A 12,901-nucleotide genomic window follows, 5' to 3' on the forward strand; every position below is an offset into this window, starting at 1 on the left:
TTATTATTCACTTTCTCATTAAGTATTATTAGGCAATTTCTGCTATTCTTTTAGTTATATTCTGTTGGCATCCCTTTGTCTACTGCCCTTTCATTGTTCATAACTTTTCTCAATACTTTACTTGCATGTTGCCCTTCTCACTGTGGGATTCATCAAAATATCTTCTGCCTTAATTTTTTTTTCTCTTCCTCTGATATGCCCAGTTTTCTTATTAAAATCTTTTGATGTTTATCACATTCTTTTCATTTTCATCACTTTGAATCTTATAGAGGTTACAAGTAACACTTCAAATGGGATCTTAATTATTTTAAGAACACCGCCCCAACTGCCAATCCCATTTTCGTCTGTAGGAGTTACAGATGCCAAACTTTTAGCCTTATATTTTTTTTAAAGAGGTGACCACATGGTGGTCTGTGGTTGCCTCAGAACGCCCAGTATTTTGGTTCTGTTATATAATATTAACAAGATACCATCTTAGAAGATTTCCTTTGGATTCTACTCCAGACAGTCGATTCTCTGTTCTATCCCTTCCTCATCACCACCTGTTATTAGGCCTTGTGTTTATTTTACTAAAACCTCACTACTCATCCCTATTACAAGAAAAGACGTCAGCCTTTAGCTTCAGAATTAGGACTCTGCATTATAGTAATTATTTGCAAAAAAACCCAATATTTGCGGGGAAACCACAAACATGTATAATGTAATTTGACAGAGTCAGTACATCGACAAATTTCTGCAATTTTCTTGGCAATATTTCAGAAGTAGTTTACCATTGTCTTCTTCCTAGGGCTGAGAAAAAGTGACTATTCAAAGGCATTCAACTGTTTACAGATTAAGACAGAATTCACAGTTCCCTTGCTACTTTCCAGTGCCTTTAACCACTATACCAAATTGGCTCTTTACATGAACATATACAGTGGGGCAAAAAAGTATTTAGTCAGCCACCAATTGTGCAAGTTCTCCCACTTAAAAAGATGAGAGAGGCCTGTAATTGGCATCATAGATAGACCTCAAATGTGAGAGACAAAATGTAAAAAAAACCCCAAACAATCTCATTGGCTGATTTGGAAAGAATTTATTTGCAAATTATGGTGGAAAATAAGTATTTGGTCACCTACAAACAAGTAAGATTTCTGGCTCTCACAGACCTGTACCTTCTTCTTTAAGAGGCTCCTCTGTCCTGCACTCATTACCTGTATCAATGGCACCTGTTTGAACTTGTTATCAGTATAAAAGACACCTGTCCACAACCTTAAACAATCACACTCCAAATTCCACTATGGTGAAGACCAAAGAGCCGTTCGAAGGACACCAGAAACAAAATTGTAGACCTGCACCAGGCTGGGAAGACTGAATCTGCAATAGGCAAGCAGCTTGGTGGGAACAAATCAACTGTGGGAGCAATAATTAGAAAATGGAAGACATACAAGACCACTGATAATCTCCCTCGATCTGGGGCTCCACGCAAGATCTTACCCCGTGGGGTCAAAATGATCACAAGAACGGTGAGCAAAAATCCCAGGACACACGGGAGGACCTAGTGAATGACCTGCAGAGAGCTGGGACCAACATAACAAAGGCTACCATCAGTAACACACTACGCCACCAGGGACTCAGATCCTGCAGTGCCAGACGTGCCCCTCTGCTTAAGCCATTACATGTCTGGGCCCATCTTAAGTTTGCTAGAGAGCATTTGGATGATCCAGAAGAAGATTGGGAGAATGTCATATGGTCAGATGAAACCAAAATAGAACTGTTTGGTAGAAACATAACTTGTTGTGTTTGGAGGAGAGAGAATGCTGAGTTGCATCCAAAGAACACCATACCTACTGTGAAGGAAGGGGGTGGCAACATCATGCTTTAGGGCTGTTTCTCTGCAAAGGGACCAGGACAACTGATCCGTGTACAGGACAGAATGAATGGGGCCATGTATCGTGAGATTTTGAGTGCAAACTTCCTTCCATCAGCAAGGGCATTGAAGATGAAAAGTGGCTGGGTCTTTCAACATGACACTGATCCCAAACATACCACCTGGGCAACGAAGAAGTGGCTTCGTAAGAAGCATTTCAAGGTCCTGGAGTGGCCTAGCCAGTCTCCAGATCTCAACCCCATAGAAAACCTTTGGAGGGAGTTGAAAGTCCGTGTTGCCCAGCGACAGCCCCAAAACATCACTGCTCTAGAGGAGATCTGCATGGAGGAATGGGCCAACATACCAGCAACAGTGTGTGCCAATCTTGTGAAGACTTACAGGAAACGTTTGACCTCTGTCATTGCCAACAAAGGATATATAACAAAGTATTGAGATGAACTTTTGATATTGACCAAATACTTATTTTCCACCATAATTTGCAAATAAATTCTTTCCAAATCAGTCAATGTGATTGTTTTTTTTTGTTTTTTTTTTACATTTTGTCTCTCATAGTTGAGGTCTACCTATGATGCCAATTACAGGCCTCTCTCGTCTTTTTAAGTGGAAGAACTTGCACAATTGGTGGCTGACTAAATACTTTTTTGCCCCACTGTACTAATGAACACAACTAATGCATGCAGAATACAATGATTTACAGTTGAAATTAGAAACCTGAGAAAGTGAGACAAACCAAAATGTAAAGATTTATCTCTGTAAATGAAAAATATGTGACTGATCATATTTATTATGGATAGACCGGTTAAAATGTGTAATATAATTACATAGGTATCAATTGGACCAAAAGGACAAATATTTGGATTTGGATAAGAGAGAATAGTCAGTGGTTGGTTAGTACTTGAAAAGTCACCCTCTTTTTGACCAAATGTATTTCACAATTTTAAAAAAGCAATGGAATAGAAATATGACCAATAAAAACATTTTATTTTGTTAGACATTAGTTAATTAGATTAAAGATCAATCTGAAGTATCAAAAACTTCTTAAGTATCAGCCATGACTAATTTCATTTATAAAAGGAAGTCTGATTAATTAATATCAACTACAGTATTATGAAAATGATTTAGACATTACTTAATCAGGGATAACAAAAAGTCCAAATACCAAACCTCAAAGTTTTTGCACTGTTGAGGAAGTGAAGTTTGTTCCACCCAATGATATGTGGATCAAACCAAATTCAGTGCATGGTTTCAAGGAGAAAAAATGCCTTTCAAATGAAGAATGAATGGTTTATTGTTACTCCAACAAAGTATATTGCAATAATATAATGAAGAACAAAAATTTACAGATATTCCTTGACTATGAACATTTTACATTGTTAAGATAATGGATACAATCTCCTAATAGCACAATACCAATTTTAGGGGGAGAAAAGAATTTCACAGACATGTTTACAGTATAAAGAAAAAAAGGCAAAAAAAGTGGAAGGAACTGCTAAAAATTTAGAACATTCTGAGAATAAGGATAAATGGCAATTTCACCATTAATATCACTATCAATTGCTTTTTATTTCAAGGATAAATACAATAACTATCATATATGCCAAAACGCATACCAAATTCAGAAAACAGTTTAAAAACATGGCAGGAATTGATTAATAAAACTTGGTATTTATCATGGTTAAAGAAGTTTAGAATTTATTTAGAAGTTAATAGAAACAAAAAGTCATCTCAAGAAAGAAGGAAGCACTTTAAGAAAGTTGAGGTTAAAATGCTTTTACAGAAATAAGATAATCTGCTGAGACACATCTATAAATTGTTATTGAAATACGATGCAGACACAGAACAAATTAGAAGCTCTGTGATTAAATGGATGCAAAACTTCAAAGATGCAATTACAGTAGAACAATGGGAAGGATTATGGGAAAAACAATAAGATGTACTCCAACCCACAGTTGGAGATGACAAACAAGATGACTGAACCATACAATAATAAATGCTGGACATACCTCAATAACAAAGGAACATTCTTCTACTACAGGTGGTGGTTATGTTTAAAAAAAGCCACAACCAGAAGTATTAGAAGAGAATACCCTGAAATGTTCAGAAAATTTTTAAAATAAAATTTGAAATGAAACCACAAATGTTTTATTAGGTATAATTTCAGAGAGCAATCTGATAAGGTGCATGCTAACAAAAATAGCATCCAATTTGGCACATTAGAAAAGTGAAACTCTGTTTACAATATAAGAATGGGAGATCAACATTGGAGTTTATGCAATAATGGTACAGCATATATTCATAATGAAATTCAAGAAGGAATATCTCTGTTACCTAAAATACATCACATAGCAAAGAAAGTTCAGACATTTGAAATATAATTTTAAGGAAAAAAAACGGTGTTAAGGGATGAATTAAAAATAATGGATGAAATCATTTGAAAAATATAAACAACCACATTTAACTCTTCAAGAAAAGGACAAATACTTATGTAATGATTAGTGGCTAGGGATAATGGAAAGGAAGGGTAAAGTAAGTAAATTTGTAGTTCCCTTTTAAAGATTTTTTTTAATATTTGAGGATTTTTTAAAATTCTGTTTATTTTCTTTATCTCTACTAATTTTTGCTGTCAGTAAGTGAAATGACCATGTTTATAATAAAGCTTCAAAAGAGGAGAAAAATAAACAAATTAAGATTTATTGCAGAAATAGATGCCCTGTTTACAGATTTCATTGAACAGTTGTCCAGTACAGACATTTGTTTCATTGAACAAATATTCAGTACGGACATTTATTAAATTCATTTGTTAAATTATAAAGCTTATGCACTCTGATCATATAAACATATTGCAGATCAGTTCATTTATTTGATACATGGTATATCACTTGTACTTACTGCAGAGGTATTTTTGTTTGTGCCTTTTTGAGGCATCCCTTTCCCCATACTTCATATCTGAGGCTTGTATGTTTTGATTTGAGCCCTCAAAGATGGAGATATAACCTAAAGGTTTTTCTTTCTTTACTAGAGCACTTTCTTTCAAAGAGTGGAGGGGACTGCACTTTTATTCATCAGTTCATAGAATGTCAGAGTGAGTACACAGCATTCATCACATTCACTAAAAAGCCTGTCCTATATAGAATGGGAATAGTGATAATTTTGTTGAGCAAACAAGCAATGACAAACTTTTTTAAAAATTCATTACATCGGTTTAAAAATCTCAGGTCCCTTTAATTAACAGAATATGTTATTTCACACGTTTAAAGGTGAGCAACCATAATATGCAATATTAATAACTATTGAATACCTGTGTCAGGCAATAAGGCATGTGAGAATTTTATTTTTCCCACTTTCACACAATAATACTGATATAGGTTAAAGAAGGAATAAATTGTTATTTGATAAACAAATCTTGAAAAGATTAGGGATTTGTTCTGGCAAACTTTTGGTTTGACATTATACATTCAGTAATGCTAAATCCCATAATCTAATATTGAATCTTTTTATTTCTTCTGTCCAATCCTGTCTGATTATTGGGGACTGCCTGGAGAAATCCCTGCAATTTTCTTGGCAAGGTTTTTCAGAAATGGTTTACCTCCTTCCAAGAGCTGAGAGAAAGTAGCTTAAAGACCTACATCTGTCTTTGTACCCAAGGCAAGACTAGAACTCATGATCTCCAGGTTTCTAGCCTGATGTCTTAACCACTATATCAAACTGGCTGTTGAATCTGCTTATAATTTCTATTAATTAAATTCTTACTGCCACTTGTGTTATGGCCCAGCCGCCGCCGGCTGAGCTGTTGGTGAACTCTGACAGCGATGACCATTATGGGACTGCTCTGGAGGATGAGGAAGACTCTGGAGGGTGTTTGGAGTCAGAGCAGGAACTAGAGAAGCCTGTTGGCCACCAGGTGGCATTTGAGTCAGGGAGCAGTGAGGAGGAACAGAGGGAGGTTGTCCCTGATGTGCGTGTGCGTAGAACTGAGAGGAGAAGGGAGCAGCTGTAGAGAAGACGTCATAGAAAGAAATAGAGACAGCTGGTTACCGTTGTGGCCCCTCCCAAAGAGTTTATAGGTGGAGCGATGGAAGGAGAATCTTTGCAGGAAACAACAGTCCATTTTACTAGCTGTTGAGAAAGCATTCCATAAGTCTAATCTTGGTTTCTTGAAGATAGCGTTCTAGGCTCCTAGTCAAGAGGTGGTTTTATCTCTGTAATTAGTCGTGGCAGACAGCCAAGCCTGTGTCTGCATATTTATTAGACTCACGGGACAGAACACACTTGTATATTTAGGATAGCTACTACATACACCAAAACATTCAGCACAAGCTGATTATTCTGTGGAAATACATGGCCCTAATTTATATATTTAACTCACAGTTCACTTTTCTAAACTTAGAATGATTAAATCCCTTGATGTTTTTTGGCATAGGAAAAACTGTCAGAACCAGTAGTTAGCATTAAAGAACAAGAAAAAAAGTTGTAAGCCAGATTCATCATATGTATGGGAAATAATTAGAAGCAAGAAAATGGGGAGGGAAAGGGGTATTTATCAACCTACCATTATAGACTAGCAATAGTGAAACCTCTTACATCCAGCAATTATTGTTGATGATAATGTTGATGATATGTTTTAATATTACATGAACCAAAGTGTAAAGAAAACAGAATTTAAAAAGTGTCTGTTATTGATCTACATATGTAATTATAATTATTATATACATTTGATATATTTTAGTTACTCTACACTAAGCAAAATCAGATGAAGGAAAATAGAGATGATTACAATTTATAATACTTTCCTTATATTCCTAAGAACTTACCTAAGTAAGCAAATGCCTTAGTGCAAACTAAGTTGTAGTGTGGGAGGGGGAGATACTGGTTGGATGCCTCCTGCAGCACTTTGCTGGCCAAAATGAGGCGCAGGGGAGGGCTCGCTATGGAGGCCGAACCCCCCCCCCTCCGCGGCTGGCAGAGGCACTGTGGGTCGGTCCTTTGATATTTCTAGGCTCGTCCCACATGCCAGATTTAAGCACCCCTGCTTTAAAGGCTAAGAGCTCCAATAGAAGTATGGGGACCCCTTCAAAGCAATTGTTTGGGCTTTCCAAAAAACTTGGCTGATTTCACAGTTTGGGGTTATACTGGTTTACTTTACAATGTACCTCTTTGGAATATTCTGCATAGCCCTAATTTCTAGATGCTGCCAGATAATGAGATAATTATAAAAAGACAATTAAAATAAATTTGTGGAAGAAAAAATGAGCTCGGCTAGTTAAACTAGTAATTGTGATTTTTCTTTTTGCCTCCCAGAAATTTAGGTCTCTGTGGCGGTACATTTAAAAAAAATAAAATAAAATCAGTTTCTAATCTTTAGGAACCATGAACCTTTGCTGTAGTAAGAATGACATAATTTTGTATATCTAAGAACACAGTTGAGAAGCATATGGGGACATTTTTCAATCATAGTTGCATTTATATTCAGGAAAGGCATATTACACATTCACTACTCGTGGTTCTGCTATATATCGGAGGTCCTTGATGGCCTATTCTTGAAATGGTAATACACTGTTCCAAAATTTAAAAGAAAACCCCTTAGGATTGTCATTGGAAGAATTGTTTTACCTGAGTCATAAAGTAATATATTCAAATTCTTTATGATTAAGTATCAATTTTGACCACCGTTTATTTCAGTAACTAGACTTACACATTGAAATATACCCTCTTCTTTCTTAGTCTGTTTATCGTAAAGCCTTGAAATGGTTTTGTTTAGTTTGAATGTATTTTCATGGTCTTTATACATCACATATGAGTTTGAGCATCACATCTACGTTTGCATAGACCATTGTTGGAAAAGTTCTGAATACCACCAATCACATTATTCATAGTCCATTCTGGGCTGATTACTGATTTCTGTGGTTTTATGTTTTTTTCCTGTTCATATTTCATTCTTTGAATTATCTTTTTTGTAATTATGGCTCTTTGAGTGGTCATCTGTATTCATTAAATCCATTCCTCCGTCCTGCCTAATGTGCTCCATAGACCATTGCAGTTGTCACTGTAAAATGAACAGGACCACACGTTTCAGAAGGCAAGGGAGAAAAAAACCTACAGAACAGTTTAAAAGAAGTTTTGTGCAAAAGCATTGGTATTTATGCCATCCATTTATAGCTGTAAACGTCTATCATCATTCAGCAAAACTATACATACAATTGCTTAATGCCTACTAAAATTTAAAATCCTACCTGCATTCGCATTTTACAATTATATTTAATTAATCTTCAATAGACTTTGACATGAATAAATGAATTTGTTTTGCTGAGCAAATTAATTTGGAAATTTTGTTATATTTCAGTTATTTGGTGGTCTGATTATATTTAATTTGACAATGGACATTAGTATTTGTAAGTCTTCAGAATTATTTCCACAACTTCTCGTACTTTATCATTTTCTTTTTTTTTGCATTTTCAACATACTACAAAATGTGTATTTTTTCCCGGCCCCATTGTCTTATGCTACAAATGTTTATGTCTTGTTCTTTTCTGATTCACTTTCTGTCTTTGTTCTCTCCACTGATACTTCTTTTGTCTCTTGATCTGACTTTTCTGTCTACTTTTGTATAGTGCTTTCCTGATTGTGTAAATAAAAAAGAAAGCTACCAAACTCCGACATTTTTCCCTAATTGTCTTAAAGGTTCCCTCTACAAGCCTTTTTAGGAATCATTATTCCAAATAATCAAGAAACTACTCTATCGTCTGCAATAAATGTATTACAGATTATTAGAAAAAGACATAAATATATCTCTCCCTTCAGCTATATATCAGACAGTAGCTGGAATGCTATATATTCCAACTTTATAGGAATATAATATCAGTGACATATAAAGGGCTAGGCAAATGAAAATAGATATCTGTCTCTGAAGGAGCTGTAAGTGGGAATTGTACTACCGCTTGCAACTCTGCCTCTTCAAAATTATATATCTTTACTTCTGTATTCTTAGTGTTAAGAATCGACTATCAGTTAATTAGTACTACTTCTAATAAAGAAATGTGACCTATGTTCACTATGTTGAATAATACCATATTTTTGTACTAACATCTAAAATCTTTAGATAAAATTCCATAGGTGAAATCTGTTAGCGTACATGCATGACCATTTCATGGGGATGGGGGACTCCATAGGAATTGTGGAGAAATTATTAACAAGTATTTTATTTCTGTATGAGTTATCTTTGGTACAATGGCTTAAACTCTTCTGTTCTGAAATTTATTAAAAAGTTTAGATGTGTTGCTTTAATCCCTTTTGATAAAATATCAGCAAACGAATCATGGATTAGAATGCTATCAGTGTCCATTAGTCCTGATAGCTCCAAATTACAGACAGTATGCTTTTAAGCCAAATACAGAATTCTACAAATGAAAAGGTCCTTTTATGTTTCATTCTTAAGAGTTTTTCATGGGTCTTTACAGTGGTGTGATATGATGGAAACAGAATGCTGGGCTAGTAATCCTCTATCACATGTTTCAGGATTCTGACAGATGTCTGTTAGAGATTCTTTAATTCTTTGAATTAGTATTTGGTGACCTAGATGTCTTCTTCCAACATAATGAATCTATATTTTTGTGCTTCAGTTCAATGTTTTAATATTTTACTTATGAGTACATAATACTATTTTTATAATTCTTTTATTCAACTGGAAAAGTCAATTAATTCTTGTGCAGGGAAGTATGAGGTAATACTGCTCTGTTTAAATTTGGGCATGGAATGTAGATTAGAGACACGTACAAAGAATTTGAGCTTCGATAGTAATCCCTATTTTGTTCAGCAGACAAGCTCATGGACGAAGGACATCTTTCCAGAACGGATGAAACAAAGATACTGAAAGGTCAGACTTATAACAATATTTGTGTTTTGAAATATGTATTTTATCTTCGGACCTAGACATTGGACATTTATTTCATGTCAGGGAGACATTTTGAAGAATCATGATAGACAAAATATTTAGCTATTTGTCACCTAATCTTAAAGGGCTTCCAAATAAAATATATTTTAAAATGTGAGTTTTAGAGGATTTGAATAAAGAAAAGTTTGACATTTTTTTTGCTTTGGGTTACTTTTTTTTAATTTAATGTTTGCAATATGGAATTAATCTAGTTTAAAACACTTGCCTATTACAGATTGCAGTGAATTACATAATATTCTCATGTTTAGATTTTCTATTCAGTAAATATCAGTAATTGCATATTAGCTTGTTATCAATTAAATATTCCATTTTTTACTTTTGATTTCGTCAGATTTATTGCCTTTCGATTCTAGAAAATCCCAGTTCAGATCCTGCCTGCATCTGCTCTCCTCTTTTTTGCAAAGTGCAGGGAGCATGCCATATTTGGAAAAGAATGCAGACAATAAATACAAGTGTAATTTAATGCTTGTATGCTAGTATTATCTTGTAGAATGTTGAATTATTTTGCATTAATATGTAGTATATTCTACTTTGAAAATAATTCAGTCATGTAATTATTAATTTTTTATTGTATCAATTATTTTATAAGACTAACTAGAAAGAATATTATAAAGTATAAAGCAGAATAAAGTACTATATATTATGAACATAATTCTTGATAGATATTAAATTATATCGATGATTTATTATATTTATAACTAATAAATATATGAAATTTAAAAGAAATTGCTTTTAGATTAGTAGGCAAAAGTTATTTTTAAATATAAATACATTAGATGCCAGATCTCTTTCCTGAAAAAGGAATTAGAAAATTATCAGTGATGAGAAATTTCTCTATCCAAAACCTTGAAAATACCAATAGATCACAATAGGTATCACATTGATATGGTTTAGCAAGGTATAGTGTGCTAGCATTTATTAAATGTTTGGGTTCATTCTTGACTCTTTATTTGAGCTTGTATAGATTTGAATTTCCTATGAAATATTTTGTGAGTTGTAACTGAGATCTAGAATCAAGCTCAACATTTTGAAAGTTGAATCCTAAATCTGTACTAGGTTAACAATGCAGAATTCAGATAATTTAAACAATTAGCATATTTATTAGGTGTTTATAGCATATTTATTAGGTGTGTGTATTGCTGGCTACAAAAAATTATGTAATTAGGATTGTAAATCCTATAAATTAAGATTGGAAAGGGATTTTGAAAATGTGGAAGAAAATTAAATAGAGTTGTGTGATTTGCTCTTTTTCATGCCTTTGACTTAAATGACTCATCATGAGTGTATACTGAAAGACCAGTTGTTCCTTCTATTTCCATATAAGGAAGTATCAGTTGCCCAACTACATGTAACACATTTAAATTAATATTTTCAAATTCATGGGCAAGCAAGGAGCATTTTTTGGTTATTTTGAACTTGTTTACAGTAAAATACTTTCATACAATAGCAGTATTTAAGAGTGGTAGGCCCTACCCATATTTTAATTACAATTTATTGTGCAAAAAAATCCCAAGGTGGTTTATAGTCCCCAAACAAAACAAGTAAATTAGTACAATTTGAAAAAAATAAAATAAATTTAAAACATCAGATAAATGAGAAACAGTAATGTTGCATATTGGACCTTTTCAAAAACTATTAAAATATAAAGGGAAGACAGGTTAATATTTGAAAGGTAGTCAAGCAAGTGCAAAGGAAGAATTTAAACAATTGTAGTGTCATAATTAAAAATTCTCTAGTAATTATCCAATTAATCCCAGAAGTAAAGAAACCAAGAGAAAGTTTTATGAGCCCACAACAGTTAGCATTTCATGGTGAAAAATCATTTATATTTTCCAGAACCGAGTACAAGCTATTCAGAGTTTTAAAAGCACTAGTTAGAAATTAGAAAATACTTGGATTTAAATGAACTCTAAGGATTGCTTAAAAGAATTCATATGCTCAATACTAGAGAAGCAGTATTTCACATTATTCACAGCCAAATATTTTAAATACTAGTAGTTTGTGAGCATGGTCATTAATCTTCTTTAATCATGAAAAAAAAAAATTTCTGTAGGACTGTAGGACTCATTCAGTAAAAGTGATTTCGTATTTGCAAATTGCCATATTTTGTCAGATCTTGTCAAAATAATTCTCTTCAGTATTCATCGGTTTTCTGCAAGTTCTATGTTTAATGTCAATGTATGCATTTTTGAAATTTTGATATGTGTTTTGTAGGGGACACATATGGTCTAGGAAGAGAAAAATCCAGCATCTAATCCCCTCTCAAAAGCTCACTGGTGCACTTTGAGTCTCCCTCTCAAGCCAAGCTATTTCATACATGGGAGGAGGAGGCAGTACCAGGCACAATTTCTTGGACTCCTATGCAAAAGGCACAATTAAAATCTAATAAATATATTGGTGAGCTTTTAATACAGTAAAGGATTTTCAGGGAAACATATTTGTAGCTATGAAAAAACAGGAACAGAAGAATTACTTCCACAGTTTATCTATTATGCCTAAAACGAATTATTTTGTAAATGGCGGATTATAGTTATTCTCTGCAAAAGTACTGTAGTGAAGTTAGATTTTGAATGCTTTGTGTTTAATATAGAATAGAATAGATGAATAGAAATGAATAGAATAGAATAACAGAGTTGGATGGGACCTTAGAGGTCTTATAGTCCAAGCCTAATTAGGCAAGAAACCCTACACCACTTCAGAGAAATGGTTATCTAATCTCTTCTTAAAAACGTCCAGTGTTGGAGTATTTACAACTTCTGGAGGCATGTTGTTCCACTGATTTTAACTGTTCTAACTATCAGGAAATTTCTCCTTAGTTCTAGGTTGCTTCTCTCCTTGATTAGTTTCCACCCACTGCTTCTTGTTCTACCCTCGGGTGCTTTGGAGAATAGTTTGACTCCCTCTTCTTTATGGCAACCCCTGAGATATTGGAACACTGCTATCATGTCACCCCTAGTCCTTCCTTTTATTAAACTAGACATACTCAGTTCCTGCAATCGTTCTTCATATGTTTTAGCCTCCAGTCCCCTAATCATCTTTGTAGCTCTTCTCTGTACTCTTTTTAGAGTCTCAACATCTGTTTT

The 12,901-nt window shown here is 34.0% G+C and overlaps 1 protein-coding gene across 14 annotated transcripts in view; it reads left to right on the top strand.

The window, feature by feature from the left end:
• Window positions 1-12,901, top strand: part of SLMAP (sarcolemma associated protein) — a 93,660-nt gene that overhangs the window by 63,452 nt on the left and 17,307 nt on the right. For 7 of the 14 annotated variants that reach the window (XM_081966427.1, XM_081966418.1, XM_081966429.1 and 4 more), the window contains 2 exons: window positions 4,890-4,952; window positions 9,681-9,740. In XM_081966427.1, coding sequence (XP_081822553.1) covers window positions 4,890-4,952; window positions 9,681-9,740 — 123 coding nt within the window. The remainder of the gene's footprint in view (window positions 1-4,889; window positions 4,953-9,680; window positions 9,741-12,901) is intronic. The other 7 variants (XM_081966425.1, XM_081966428.1, XM_081966431.1 and 4 more) reach the window with 3 other exon arrangements.

Source organism: Natrix helvetica (genome assembly GCF_964273705.1).
Source record: "Natrix helvetica genome assembly, chromosome: 1".
NCBI lineage: Eukaryota > Metazoa > Chordata > Lepidosauria > Squamata > Natricidae > Natrix > Natrix helvetica.